The sequence below is a fragment of the Trematomus bernacchii genome, unplaced genomic scaffold (genome assembly GCF_902827165.1).
Source record: "Trematomus bernacchii unplaced genomic scaffold, fTreBer1.1, whole genome shotgun sequence".
Classification (NCBI taxonomy): domain Eukaryota; kingdom Metazoa; phylum Chordata; class Actinopteri; order Perciformes; family Nototheniidae; genus Trematomus; species Trematomus bernacchii.
Window position 1 is genome coordinate 1234477 of NW_022987662.1, and position 15253 is coordinate 1249729.

Genomic DNA, 15253 nt, shown 5'->3' on the forward strand with positions numbered 1-15253 from the left:
CCAATTTATACATATTTATCTATACTTTTCTAGCTTTCTTATTTTTTTATTATATATATATTTGTTGTATGCATATTATAGCATGTATGCATACATGTATGTCACTATGCAGTGTATCTCAGGCACAATGTCCCCTTTTGTATGAAATATATATATTTATATATATTAATATATGTTACAAAAAAAAACTATTGATCAGAAATCTTTTGATGCATTTTAGAAAAAAAGTTGACACTAAGGAATCAAGATGTTATTTTTTTTCTCTTTATTCGTGTGGTAAGAAACAAGCAGCCACTTACAGATTCAACAGTTTCACTGTCCGACACGACAAAAACCTACAAACACACACAGCCACCAACCAGTCACAGTGCCTTCAAAACAACAAATCCATCCAACAGTAAAATAATGTAGTTGTATACAGGAGTAGGTTATAGTAAAAAAAAAACAGCACCAGTTGTTGTGAGCCTGCGAGAGATTTACTGCTCCGTCTCCGCGTGGTGCTCTTCATGCATGGGTGTGGGTGTCGCACGAGTGATTCACATTGGCACATGTATTCTTTCAACTAAAAAACAAAACAAACAAACATCCTAAGTATATAGTTCACAGACAAGAGGTGATCATGTATAAATATAATACTGGTAGGCAGGAATGAGAAGAGGATGTTTCTTCAGGCTGTGCAGCTCAATCTTCCTACTCTGTGGACAAGAAATCCCTTTTTATTTACCTACAAACAGGAAGTTTACTCTCAAAATCCTCTACTGAAACTCAACAACATAACATCCCTTCTTGCAGTTACTTTCAGGGCCCTCTACGTGCGATCTCTAGGGTATCATCATCCTCATTTATTAGCTGTGCAATCAGATTAGTGTGTTCATAAACGGTGCAAACGGTAATTACTAACCTAGAGACTCAGATTGAAGGAAATTTGACAACTAAATCTTTAATTTTATTCCCTTTTTTTCATTCCTGTTCATGCTCCTTTTAATTTACTATATTCTTCTTTATGTCTACTGGCAATAACACAGACGTTTACACTTGTTTTATGCACATTTTGATGGATGAGGCCCCTGGTGTTTTTAGCAGCTCCTACTTTCCCTCAGACAGTAATCTTTCTGGTGAATCTCTCTCATTTATTTAAATCATTTCAAGCCCTAATGTTATGTTCTGTACTATCAGCAGAAAAATAACAGAACGCTGTCCTTCTTGTTTACCCCTCTAGATCACTTACTCTTTATCCTTCCTTCTCACCAGTCTTTCCAAAGTCTATACATACAGAAAAGACTACAATACTTCTGTAACTCAGTCTATAAAGTCCTGCTACTGTAGGTTGCAGGTGAGGCAGGATGTTCCTGTGTTGTCTCAGTCAGAGGTAATGGAAATAAACGGATGGATATTATTAGATAGTGTAGCTGTAAAATCACACAGTGTTTTTGAAGCAGTTGGATTTCATCACCACGCAGCACAGATCACCCGTTGGAAATAAAAACAGTGTTAGAGGAACCCGCGGTGCAGCAGGAAGCCGAGCACAGTGGGTGTTCAATCACAAACAGAATCCATACACGTCTTCATGTGAGTCTAAAGCTATGGTGCCTACAGTGTATGTGGGTGATAGATATTTCACTGAATCCAGTTAATATTTTTAAATAATTCAGTCGACATCACTTCCAACCTTCAAAAACTGTACTGGTTTTGATCTCTCAGTTTGTTTAGTTTGCGTTTCTCCGCGGGATACGAGCAGGGTGATAATGAGCTCACTTTAACGTTAGTATGATCAGCTTGCATTTGGCAACACATTTTAAATTCATATATAGCCCTTCACTCTCGTGTAAATAATCAGGTCAGTCACTCCAATTAAGACACAAATTAGATTTGTAAAAGTCACTTTGGCGCACCGTCAGTTAGTTCTTCATCAATCACAGACGTGTGCTTTATTTGTTTGCCTCTCTTAACTTTGATCCTGTGATTGAAAATCAGTGCAGTTTTCCTGGTTGCGCAGAATAATACAAAACAAGGAGACTCGGACGGGTGAAGCTCCGGCTGCAGTGATTACCAGATACCACTGGAGCGCCCGCCGGGGGGGGCCAGGATCCGAGCCGAGGACCTCTTCGGGACGTGGTCGTCAACCTGAGACCCTGAGAGAAAACATGACAACACACAAATCAACAAAAACTAAAGTCACAAGTATAGGTTAGTAAAAGAATAAGAAGGGTCAATTGTTCTTATTGTTTTGCTTTATACTGCTAAAATACAAAAAACCGCTGGGTGAATAAAAGAAAAGAAAGGATATTATTTTCCACACATAGAAAAGGTAGAAATAAAATAATTAATAGTTATATTTGAAATATCAAAATGAAAAAGAAACAGAACAGGAACCAATCGTCACCCTTTCGATTAACCCTGAATCGTTCTAAAATCGGTCAATAAAATGTCAGAAAATAGTGAAAATGTCCCTTTCAGATTGTCACATTTCAAGGGGAAGTTTTGAAATATCTTGTTTTTAGAGTCCATATTCTAGAGGTTGAAAATACAAAATTACTTCAATCAATCAATTTATTATCAATATACTTGGCGATCAATTTGGTCCATTGACTTAAAGGGGACCTATCATGCAAAATGCACTTTTTGATGTCTTTTATACATAAATATGTGTCCCCCGGTGTGTCAGGGAACTCACGCAGCGTCAGAAAATAAAACCCTCTCTCTTTTCCTCCGTACCCAAATCTAAAAAAACGGGGCTACAACGGAGCTGATCCAGATTTGCGTCCGATATGACGTAATATCTGAAATGTGGACCCACGGCCCTATCAGAAACGTTGCTATCAGAAACAATGCCCGACTGTTTTGGACGTAATATGGTCGGTGTTTACATTAGCATCGCTAACACTCAGAGCTAACCTGTACTGGAGAGCATGTGTGTGAAGAAGCAGGAAATAAAAAGGAACTCACCTTGTGGTATAACCGGCAAGAGAGAAAGCCTTTGAGCTCCATACTGTTTCAGAAATAATCCTTGATAATCCATGATATGGCGTTTCATCACGGCAGTATTTAGTTTAGACAGTAGCTGCCGGGTCCCGCATGAGCTCAGCCACCTCCCTTTTTTTATCAATTTTTTTTTTTTAAAGCTTTATACCTCAAATCAGCACTTTTGAAACAGGAAGTGAAATAGAGGGATATGAGGCATGGCTAGAATGGGTGATCTGTTTGGTATTTTGAGCAAAACACTTCATAGACATGTTTTTTATATATTTTTATATATCTGAGACCTATGCTATTGCCTGAAAATAGCATGATAGGTGACCTTTAATTTTTCTTTCAAAAAAGTTCCTGAGTGCAATATCATAGTCTTTGATGTGTGTTGTACCGCACAAGTGGTCTTCCTGTTGACAGTTACTGAAAAATATAACCCCCTCAAATGTTATTATGTTTCTTCCAGCTACCTGAGAGGCTGAAGGAGGACTCGTGGAGGTCTCGGACCCCCTGGTGGGCGCGGGGGACGCCTTTGGGGTCTCCTTCCATGGGGCCCAGACCGAGTTCCTTCTTCATAGTGTTTGCCACCTTGGCTACATCACCAGAGTAAGGGTCCCTGTCCACCCCTTTAATCGCCTGAGTCTGAAACAGGGATGGAGGGGGGGGGGGAAATGTTAACAGGTAATACAGCAAACACACACATACAGGTTTGTGATTGTATACCCTTTTTTCTGCTAGTCATCATCAAATAAATTAGTACATTTGAACTGTTCTCTTTATGAAGAAATGTGAACACAAACTTTGTCATATGGTGAGGTGTTCCTGGAGGCCATTTACAGTATACAAAAAACAATATAATAGTAATAGCAATAATAGAAGCTCTGTTAATAGCTTTCATCATGCATATAAAAACATGTTTAAATGACCTGGCACTTAACGTTTTAATCAAAATGAGCATTCACAAAAAAATGACTAAACCTAATAGTTTTTGCTTTTATAGTTACAGTAGATAAACTAGAGTATAGATACACTTTTAAAGGAGGACTTGATATAAATGAATATTGAAAGCATTGCACAGTAAGTCCCATGGGTTAGCAGTACAATCTATTAGTGTAAATTAAACAGAGCAGCATCCTTGCAGAGGCTGGCTGTAATAGGGGTTGGCAGACGGCAGAAAAACCTGTGTCAGCGAACAGAGGAGCATTAAATCCTTTTTATCGACTGTCAAACCAGTGCAGATAGACACAGTAGAGGATGGGTGTGTCTGCAGCAATGCTGAACATATTTTCTTCACAAAGTCATCAGATTCATTTAAAGTAAACACACCTTTTCCCTCTGCACCATCTTTTTGTAGAGGTAGTCAGGGAAGGTGCGCTGAGGGTAGAACTTTCCGGATCCCTCGGCACACATGAACACACCGTTCTCACACACCAGGCGTCCTCGGCTGATGGTGACCAGGGGGACGCCGTGGCAGCGCAGACCCTCGTACACGTTGAAGTCTCCGCCCTGCACCTGAGTGCTCACAGAGATCGTCCTGCACACACACAGTAGACATTAAAGGTCACCTATTATGCAAAATCCACTTGTTCATGTCTCTTATACGTCAACATGTGTCCCCTCTGTGGAAAGAGACTCTGAAAGTTTCAGGAAAAAAGATTCTCTCTCTTTTTGTCCTGATCCATTTATATAAAAACCTGTCTGAAAATGAGCTGATCAGATTTTGGCCACTTTATGATGTCATAATGATGTTTTGGCTTGTGTAACCATTAGCCAATCAGCAACCAAGGTAACCCCCCCCCCCCACCTTATCACCTGAATCTCCTCCTAGAGCACCATTGTGTTCTTTTTAACCAAATATCTCTCAGAGGGGCGTGGGGAGGGGCTCCTTATTTTCATCTAAAGTAACAGACAGAGAATCAGCACTTTTGAAACAGGGCTGAAACAGAGGGGATTATGGGATGCTGCAATGATCTGTTTCGTGTTTGGAGGCAAACACTTCAGAGACATGTTTTGTATATATCTGAGACCTATAATGTATTGATGAAAAACAGTAGAATAGGGGACCTTTAATACCAATACATGTTTAACTCAATAAAGCATTAGCAGCCAGTACCTCGCTGCATCTGGGTCCCAGACCACCAGATCAGCATCAGCTCCGGGGATGATACGACCCTTGCGTGGGTACAGGTTGTAGATCTTTGCAGCGTTAGAGCTCGTCACTGCCACAAAACGATTCTCATCCATCTTTCCTGTAACCTGCAGGTAATAATGCATTTAAAACATGTAAGAAAAAATGCAACCAGGACATTTTGTTAATAATCTGTGAATTGTTGTTATTGTCAGAGGATTCTACGGCATATTATTTAGTTTGCGTTGGTTTTGCGGCCCAGTTAAGGCGATGCTGATGTGGGGACTTTGATACTTAAGGTAATTATGAGAGTAATGAATTGAATGTAATCAAAATAGACGTTAATATACAGTTTTTCTTTGACTGAGAAAAACCCAGAAATGTATTCTAACTAAAAATGAAGTTGAAACACAAACTAACAAAGGAAATTTGACACAGACAAAAACCGAACACAAGTTTTTGTGTGTGTGTGATGTGATTGTGTGTATCGTACGTACCACTCCCATCTCCCACATGACACTCATCCTGTCCTGGACTCCAGCCAACCCATGAGGGATCTTTGTGAAGTCCTCCTTACCCAGAGCTCTCTGCTTGGTGCTGAATGGACGGTGCTCCGATGCCACCACACTCAGAGAGTCACTGGATACAGGTTATGCATTTTAAGAATCTGAATTGTCTATAATCATTAACCAGTATGACAAAAAAAATGTTGTTTATGTCTGTAGGGAGCACATACTTGGCCAGCAGGCCCATGAGGTAGCTGGGTGTGTTGGGGTCGTTGCGGAGAGGAGGGACGGTGACGTGGGCGGCAGCATGAATCCAGTCCTGGTGGTAGTAGTGCATCCCGTTCAGAACAGCATGAGCTACTGTGGTCTCTGCGTGGACCACTTTACCTGCAGACAGAAAACCAAAGAGGTTAGTTAAAAGAATCTTTTTTATCATCTTCTTCTTTATATCAACACCACTGTCTCTCACCTTGCATCTTAGCAGCAGCAATCATGTCTCCGGCAGACACACTGGACACATTCACCAGGTAGATCGGGCAGTGAGCCTGCAAGCACAAGAGCATTCATTCATGTATCAAAGACAGACAGACACATACACACAGACAAGAAAATATTTGTTTCATCTGTTTACCCTGTTGGCGATGGTGATAGCCCTGTGAGTAGCCTCAGACTCAAGCTGTAGAAAATAAGACGGAGGAGTTCAAACAAGTACTCCATATCAATGATGAGCAGAAAACCAACTTATTTTTATTCACATAAATGTAGAAGCACAAAATCTAAATAAATACAAACTGGGTTGATAGGAAATGACCTCAGATGTGAATTTACCTCCTCTGGTCGACTGATCTCAATCCCCTCCGGTCCATTGATGCCCAGCTCCAGAGCCTCTTTGGCACCCTAATAACACGCATATAACATAACTTGAATCAAAACACAATCATTGTGAGCATGAACAAACAACTTTTCTTTCACAGAAAATGTTAATGTTATTGAATTTTCATAAAAACATTCACTATTATATATAAATAACTACCGTCTTGATTTGTATTTTTACATTATCATAGCACCAGATGCAATAGAGGGATTTATTGCAGAAGTCTGTCTGTGTTCTAAACTGCACAAGGTTACAGGACTTTCTTGTTGTCAGAACATTGTTTGTACCTCCACGGCTTATTTTGGACCTGCAGGTGTTATAAACCGTAAGCATTATGTGGTTTTTACTCACACTTAAAGGTAGGGTAGGTAAGATTGGAGAAACCAGCTCGAGTGCGCTAGAATTTGAAAGTACACAGCCGAAAAATATCTGCCCCTTCCTTCAGACTTCCTTACAGAGCCCCTCCTCCAACACACACGAACGCACACATGACCAATGAGGGCACGAGATAAGTTTGTGCACAAGATGGAAGGCTGACAGGCAGGTAAGCCATCCAGTTATTTTAGCCGGGCCGGCTCAGATGATTGGTCGTGCTTTTTACAGCGCCACGGCTTCCACAGATGACATTTTGTTATGGATTTATTGTCAAAGCACTTAATGTATTCATTGCTATCGGGATGTTAAGAGCATTCCATGGAATATAACAAAAAGTGTTTCTGAAGTGAATTACCTACCCTACCTTTAAGATCTTCTACACCAAAGACATAATGTGCATGTTGTGTCTGTGCTGCACTGTGCGTTTTGTAAAAAATCCATCATGTGGCACTCTGATAAATGAGATTGGTGGCATAATTGATCTGTGCAGTTCTAATTTTCACTGTGCTGACCATCTCTCATTAGAAGGAGAACATGGAGGGATATGTGTGTGATTGGTTGACGTTCACCTCTGCCACCAGCTCTCCGTTCTCGGCGTGGACGCGAGCGATGGCCCCGATGTCCTTACAGGTCTGCAGCGACTGGTACAGCTCCGAGTCCCTCAGCATCATCGAGTCTTTGTAGGCCATGTACATCTGGAAGGAGTTCACGCCATGCTCCCTCACCAGGGTCTCCATCTCATTGCGCACCTGAACACAGGGCAAAGGTCAGAGGTTAGAGGTCAAGAACAAAGTCTGTAGCAGGGAAGAGCATATGTCAGTCTGAATGAGGGCATAGAGCTGTGTGCGTGTGTGTGTGTGTGTGTGTGTGTGTGTGTGTGTGTGTGTGTGTGTGTGCGTGTGTGTGTGTGTGTGTGTGTGTGTGTGTGTGTGTGTGTATCTGTGTGTGTTATATGGGGCATGAAATGAGCTTGGAGAGCAGCCAGAGACAGATCACATTGCTGCATGTCAGGAATCCAACACAGACATTCACTGCAAGAAAAAATCTATTTAATTCACTCAAAATGCAATAAATGTAAACTATATAGTGTTTAGTGATAAATACTCATAAAACATCGATACTGCATTAAAAGGGGGTCATCACAATTCAAATAAGTGAGAAAATGTCATCATTAAAGGGTATGGAAGAAGTACTGCATACAGTATTTAGGATCTTCCTTAATTTAAAAATTCAAGATGTCATACGGCACAACAAGATAAACTTTAATCGACATATCTAAGCAAATGTGGCAGTCCTTTAGTGACCACACTGAACCTAAAATGTAAATGTAATTGCAGACTTACAGTAATTATAGTTATACTGGCAGTGCATTATACACACATCATCAAATCATTATAAACTGAATATCTGTTGGTTTCAGTTATATAATGTTGGGCTCTGGGAATTCAAAGACGGCATTTTAAAATATTTTTAATGTATCAGTAAATAAGAATAACTACCAGAGTTTTTGAAAATGCTTAGAATACATTTTTTCAGCCCCAGTTGCAATTATTACAAGTATGCTGTTGAACATGGCACTATATGTAATAGTATGTGGCACATGCCGAAGGCTCGGTGAGGCACGTTGACTCATACAATCTGCCTAACGTGCCCAGTGAGCATGTATGTTAACCTACATCGTGCAGGGTTTAATCTAGGTCATTACACACTTCACCCACATATGAAAAGGGTTTGTCTGCTTTATTATTCATTTAGCAAAGATAAAAGCATGAGAAAGACAACAGCAAAGACTCAAATGTGTTTATTGAAGACAAAGAAGAGTGTCCATGTTCTGTTTTTGGGTCTTACCTTCGGCCCCCACCAGGTGACCCCGACGTGCAGGGCGTAGTCGCAGCAGGCCTTGGCGTCGGCCAGAGCTCGGCAGTTCTCGTAGGCGTCCACCAGAGAGCAATGCTGTTCAGGCAGGGCCAGAGCCATCACCATGGTGGTGCCACCCATCAGAGCCGCCTGGGGGGGGGGGGGGGGGAGGAAGCAAGGAGGGAGACAAGTGGAGGCAGAGGAAGAGAAACAAGAAAGATTGATTAGAAGTGAGAACAATGAATCCACTATAACGCACAGACACTGTTTGTGCTGGTGACAATGAGCCATAGTCTTTCCTTATGAACTGCTGTCTCATCATCATAAAGTGTACTTGTTACTAGTTGTGTTTCAAAATCAAAACAAATGGAAAACGTGAAAAGGTTTGGCTTCTTGGAACAATCTTAGAAATTGGTTTCCATATACGATTCAACATAAGTGATCAGGAGTAAAAAAAGAGCCCCAGAGAAGAGCCTTTGTAAGAACGTCCAAACTTTACTGCTTCTAAACAAATCTTTTCTGAACCTGGTGCCTGTTTTGCACAAAAAGACTTGAGTAAACTGAAGCAGACAAATATGAGACATGAAAAGGAGAATAAGAGGATGTGAATGTGGCGAATGAAGAAAGTCAGGGAGGTAGAATAAACCGAAACGATGAGATGAAAGATGGAGGAGTGATGGAGAGAAGGGAGCGGTCTGCAGTGACTCGTTTCGCTCGGCTGATTGGTAAATGCACTTTGCTGTAGCCATGACAACAGATAGTGCTCAGCCATGCCTGTAGCATGTCCCCACCCTCCTCTTCCTCCTCCTCCTCCTCCTCCTCCTCATCTCCCTGCTTTCTCCATTCAAAATGTGCACTGGCCAAACAGAGTCTAACAGGGATATTGCACTTAGGAGTCATGGGCAATAATCATTTATGAAATAAGGAATGGACGTGTGCTATCCCTGCAGACTTTCTTTCATTTATTTTCACCTCATATAAAGAAAAAGCAACCAGAATTCAAGCATCACCTCTCTATCATTTCTACAACCAGCCTGAATGAAATGCTACTTGATTTAAACACAACGCTGGTTAATGTCTCAGCGTTGAGTCACTCCAGACGTGTGGCAGACAGGGGCGGGGCATCTGGTTTCGAGTGACATTTCCACCAGCCAACGAACTATCAGGTTTCCCATTACCATAGTAACAACTCCGAATCATCTGCAGCGTCAGAGTCGAAGGTCTCTGCATATATGTGTGTGTGTTAAGAGTGTCACTGATCACTGTCAGTGTGTGTGTGTGTGTGTGTGTGTGTGTGTGTGTGTGTGTGTGTGTGTGTGTGTGGTGTGTGTGTGTGTGTGTGTGTGTGTGTGTGTGTGTGTGTGTGTGTGTGTGTGTGTGTGTGTGTGTGTGTGTGTGTGTGTGACGGAGAGAGAACAGGGGACATGGACACAGCTGGGGAATGTGGGATGTGTGTCGGCCTTAATTAAGATTTACTGCCAGTGCATTTCACAGAAGAAGAAGAAGGATAGTGGAAGAAAGAGAAACAATAGCGAGAGAGAAAATATGTCGGAAAACTATGTGTATGTATATTATATTATGAGCGTTTCAGAAGCCAGAACCAAAGACAATTCCAACAGAAAGGAAAAAAAGAAACTGTCTGCAGGAAAAAATGTCTTTCATCCTGCAGACAGTTTCCTCTTTTTAGGCTGCATCCAAAATTAGATGTCCTACATTCAACACCTGCTGACGATTTAAAATAAATTGTAGTAAATGATCAGTCAGTGTTGTATTCTGATGAAACGGTTTGTAACTGGTGTTGCTGAGCAGAACGAAGCTGACAGACACGGCGTACAAACCAGCCTCGAAGACACATGCTGGTTTTTATAGCCATTTCCATAGTAACAACCTCATTTATTCTTTTCACACAAATCCATCATTACAGGTTTATGATCACAAACATGAGCAGACAAAGCCTATTCCTTCCCACTGAATTTATTTTTGATACTAGTCAAGATGCAAAAATTGACAAAAAACACCAAATGACTGCCAGATTAATTATTTGACCTACAGTAGTACTTATTTCATTTTCAGTTCTTGTTTTGTTATCCTGTAGTACAACATGATCATACATGGTTTGAATCTAATAGCTCCCATGTAAACCTGACCAAATGTATTCCCCCCTTAAACATATTACCCCAAACAGTGTTTTATCATGAATCCCCTGCTCTATTACAGACCCCTGATGCCTACTGTGAAGATAATCCCCTGAGAAGAAAGTGAAGCAGACTGAGGGGGGGGGGGGGAGAGGGGGAGACATGTGAGATCTGAGAGGATGAGACGATCTTTATATGTTGAACTCTGGGAAAGGCTATCAGTGTGTCAGACAGATTACACTGCAGCTCTGTGATCAGCCCCTCTCAGCCCCTCTCAGCCCCTCTCAGCCCCTCTCAGTGCTGGTATTTAATTTTAGTAGATTATTCATTCTTTGTTAACATAACAGATTAGACCCATGGCGCATACTACACCTGCGTTCTATTCCCCAACTCTCACATTTCGTGTCTTTCCCCGCTTTTTCAGTGGTAGGCAGATCATTTTTTGGTTTTCAAAACTATATAACATATATATTTGTTAGTTTTTTATCCGAGATCAATTAATTGAAAGTGTACATACAGTATAGCTAAATATCTGGTCACACAACTTTAACACAAGGTTTCTACATTGCATGTTCTCTGCCCTCCTGCTGGGACACACACACACACACACAGGGGGGGGCGGGGAGACACGGGGGGTGGGGGAGATGCAGAGGAAACAGTAGGGGGGAGGGAAGAGAGGAGGAAGGAAGGAAAGCGTGAGAGGGGGAGAGCACTGTAACAAAACGACAGGAGGGAGGGAGGGAGGGAGGAGAGAGGATGCTGAGAGAAATAGTTTTGGGGTCCATTCACAATTTGCACATGGGCCGTTGCCACAGTAACGCAGTCGCCATAGAGATCAGACAATTCTGCCATGTTCATGCATGCACACATTTGTAGCCTAAGAGCGGGTTAGTTGCTATGCAGCAGGGTCAGTTAAGGGGGAGTAAAAGCTGGCATACGGATGATTCAATCCCCCCCAAATTCCTCTCACCCCATTTCAGCTGGCATTCCATCAGACTCTGACCTCATTTCACTGCAACGCCCTGCAGGTAATAACGTTTCAAACCTGCTCTAGAAGACGTTAACTACACCACAGTCTGAACAATTTGACCTAATGTAGGAACTGTCTTAAGAAGGATGTTGGTCCTTGACAAGGCTGCAAAATGGATTTCTTTTGGATCTTTGTTCCTAGCTTACATTATGTAGCGTCTGCCACACCATCATACCAACGAGTTTACGCCTTTGACTTCAATCAACCAGGGGAAAGAAACCCCAAAAAAAAACAGCCCACAAAAACCTCCAGAATGCACTGCTGCAGGCAACAACTACACTCCCTCTTTTGAATTTTTAAGTCTCCTAATTATTAAATCATCCTCTGCTCTGAGTCTCAGTGGAAAACACGCAGAGCATCCATCGACAATAAATGAATTAACCCTGTGTGCATTAAAAGATTGAACAGCTGTGACAGAAGTCTTTGCATCCACACCCAAACACTTGTGACAGCTGTTTGTGTTTGCATCACATGTGGTCATTAGTGTTGACGATCGAATGAAGCAGAGTGGAGATCTGCATGTAGACACGGCAGAGAGAGAGAGAAAGTATGTCTGTGTGTGACAGCTGTCTCTGGTTTCTAAATGTGTTCAATTACAGGCATGCTGGAGAGCTTTGTCAGTGTGTGTGTGTGTGTGTGTGTGTGTGTGTGTGTGTGTGTGTGTGTGTGTGTGTGTGTGTGTGTGTGTGTGTGTGTGTGTGTGTGCGTGTGTGTGTGTGTGTGTGTGTGTGTGTGTTGTGTGTTTATACCTTGGTCCCGCTGTAGAAGTCATCCTGAATGCTGGCGTTCATGAAGGTCTGCTGCAGATGCACGCTGGTGTCTATTCCGCCCGGCAACACCAGCTTTCCAGAGGCGTCAATCACCTTCGCCCCGCCCGGTATCATCAGCTCCTTTCCAACCTGCCACAGAGAGCACGAGCACCACATTTAACATACTTTATCCAGAAGTGTTTTTTTTTCATACAGTATAATGTGAACCACAGACTAGAACCAGGAGGACCTATAAAGGACAATTGGTGTTTGAGTATATGTGCTTTTAATCTAGTCCATTAAACTGTGAATAGAGTGGTCATAGTAAAGAGGGCCAATCAAAGACAGGAGTTAATACTGAATGGTTCATTACACCACAGCCACAGTAAGTGATTGATTAGGATTAAATGTTCACTTATCATGTGGAACATCTCAATATTTACTGGATGTATTTCAAGGAGTTTCATAATTTCAAGGAGTTTCATACATTAATGATTCCCAGAGGATCATTCCTAATTACTTAGGAGAACCCCTGAATGTTTTTATCTAGCGCTGAGAGTAAACTGTCTTTTCATACTGAAATATTAAGAGATATTATAATTAGGAATGTTTAGTGCAATGTCATAACAATTACTGATTGAACTGTTATAAAATGTAGTACACATATTGATCACCTCCTTCAGATTCATTGTAAAAACTGTGGTGATCCATTATCTTTAATCTATCGCGAACATCAGGTCCAAATTTAGAGTTGTCATTCCTACTAACATGCTAAACCAAGATGGTTAATGTGATAAACATTATAGCTGCAAACATAGGCATATTAGCATTGTCACTGTGAGCATGTTGGCTTGCTGACGCTAGTGTTTGGCTTAAAAGTGCTTATAGGTGATAGCATGATTGCATCAAGGATATAGAGAAACATCTTAAAACTATTCTTATAATCTTTTAAAAGTGTCTTGTCGATCTAAAGTAAATCCATTGTATTATCATTTATGATGTGTTTCATAAAGTACAGTCGAGTTTCCAGGTCTGAATCATCCTCTTCACATGAACCGATTCTTATTGCCATGACAACATTCTGCGAGCTAATTATAGTGTTTACTATCATCATGTACAGCCACAGGGTTCATTCTCTTCATACTGTATTATTATTGTGAAGTGAGTCACACTAACAGCTGGGGATACACTGGGCAGAGAGTGTGTGTGTGTGTGTGTGTGTGTGTGTGTGTGTGTGTGTGTGTGTGTGTGTGTGTGTGTGTGTGTGTGTGTGTGTGTGTGTGTGTAGTATATTTGAAAGCGTGGTCTTGAGTAAGAATGCATGTGAATGTGGTGTACCTGCTGAATGATGCCGTTCTCAATGTAGACGTCTGCTTCGTGGGTGAAGTCATCGTTGACCACCTTCCCTCCCTTGATGAGAATACGCATCGAACCCATGTTGGCCATCCTACTGGAGGAAAAAAAGGAATGCATTTAAATCAATATTACATAACAAACTGGTGATGAAGACACTGCAGAGTTCTGTACAGGCAGAACATAACCATGAAAACATACATGCCAGGCATTCTGAGTAAAACTAACATTTCACCACAGAGACAAATATATTTTGCCTCGTGCAAAGCAACCATTGACTCCACCAAGAGGCTCCTATTAGTGAGACATGAATCACAATCACAATTCCTTTATTTCGTTCAACTAACTGATTTTATCTGTTTTATTGTGTTGCACTGTTGGAGGAGCCTGGGACCGGAGATTTTCATCGACATAACTACAGTGTAGCTATTTACAAATGACAATAAAAGCCTTGAAAAATTAATAATAAAAATCAGGCAATAGTCAGGTGGAGACAGATAAAGAAAACTTAGCCAAAGAAAATGGTTCTAGTCATAAAAGAGATTTGTTTTAAATAGTTGAAAGCTAAAATATAACTCTGTGACACAAGGGTAGAAGATCAAGCCAGGTAGGCAGAAATAGTCCTGACCATAACATATATTTTAGTGCTCTCTGATGATCTAAAATTAAGATGACTTTAGAAACAAGGTCTAAAGGGCTTTACTATATAAAAAGTAACAGATTCTTTCAATTCAGTATGTTATTTCTTTATAGAACAATGTTATTTTTTCTATTAAGTAAACTCTACTACCATCAAGAAGAACACTTGATTAATCAGGGTATATGCAGGAATCCTGAAGTCAAATGTAATACCTTTTAAGACCTTTTTTAAGACCCTTTCCATACATTTTAAGACCTCATCGCCACTTAGAGTTTTAACCGGTTACATTGGCGACACACTTTACCTCACATTTACTATATACAGTATTGATTGTCCTTCCTCCTTATCTTCCAACCATTTGGACGCAAACTTGCATTTCCCCATAACGATGTTGTTTAACAACCGGCGTAAACGGACCTTCGCGCGCTATCAAGCAGTGAGCGCGCGATGTCCTGTTCAGATGACGTCAAACCCAACGGGATGCCATAAATAAACTACACAGAATCACACTACACACCTACGCAATGATTACATTCAGTCAAACTGTAGAATACAACCTCTTTGGACAATTTATATACTTATTGAAAACAAGCTACAACATGTAATACCTTGGAAAATGCCGTTTAATACTTTTTAATA

General features: G+C 41.1%; 1 protein-coding gene across 2 annotated transcripts in view; it reads right to left on the reverse strand.

Moving 5' to 3' along the window:
* Positions 1–248: 248 nt before the first annotated feature.
* LOC117486997 (dihydropyrimidinase-related protein 5-like) overlaps positions 249–15253 on the reverse strand; it is a 21169-nt gene continuing 6164 nt past the window's right edge. Inside the window, exons 2-15 of one of the 2 annotated variants that reach the window (XM_034135621.1) lie at positions 13960–14071; positions 12622–12771; positions 8699–8857; positions 7420–7599; positions 6430–6498; positions 6233–6277; positions 6071–6146; positions 5832–5988; positions 5593–5734; positions 5081–5223; positions 4294–4501; positions 3438–3609; positions 2051–2132; positions 249–562 (exon numbers count right to left, since the gene is read on the reverse strand). In XM_034135621.1, the coding sequence (XP_033991512.1) occupies positions 559–562; positions 2051–2132; positions 3438–3609; positions 4294–4501; positions 5081–5223; positions 5593–5734; positions 5832–5988; positions 6071–6146; positions 6233–6277; positions 6430–6498; positions 7420–7599; positions 8699–8857; positions 12622–12771; positions 13960–14067 (1695 nt within the window). In that variant the 5' untranslated portion in view covers positions 14068–14071 and the 3' untranslated portion in view covers positions 249–558. Of the gene's footprint in view, positions 563–2046; positions 2133–3437; positions 3610–4293; positions 4502–5080; positions 5224–5592; positions 5735–5831; positions 5989–6070; positions 6147–6232; positions 6278–6429; positions 6499–7419; positions 7600–8698; positions 8858–12621; positions 12772–13959; positions 14072–15253 lie in introns of those variants that run through there. The other variant, XM_034135620.1, reaches the window with a different exon arrangement.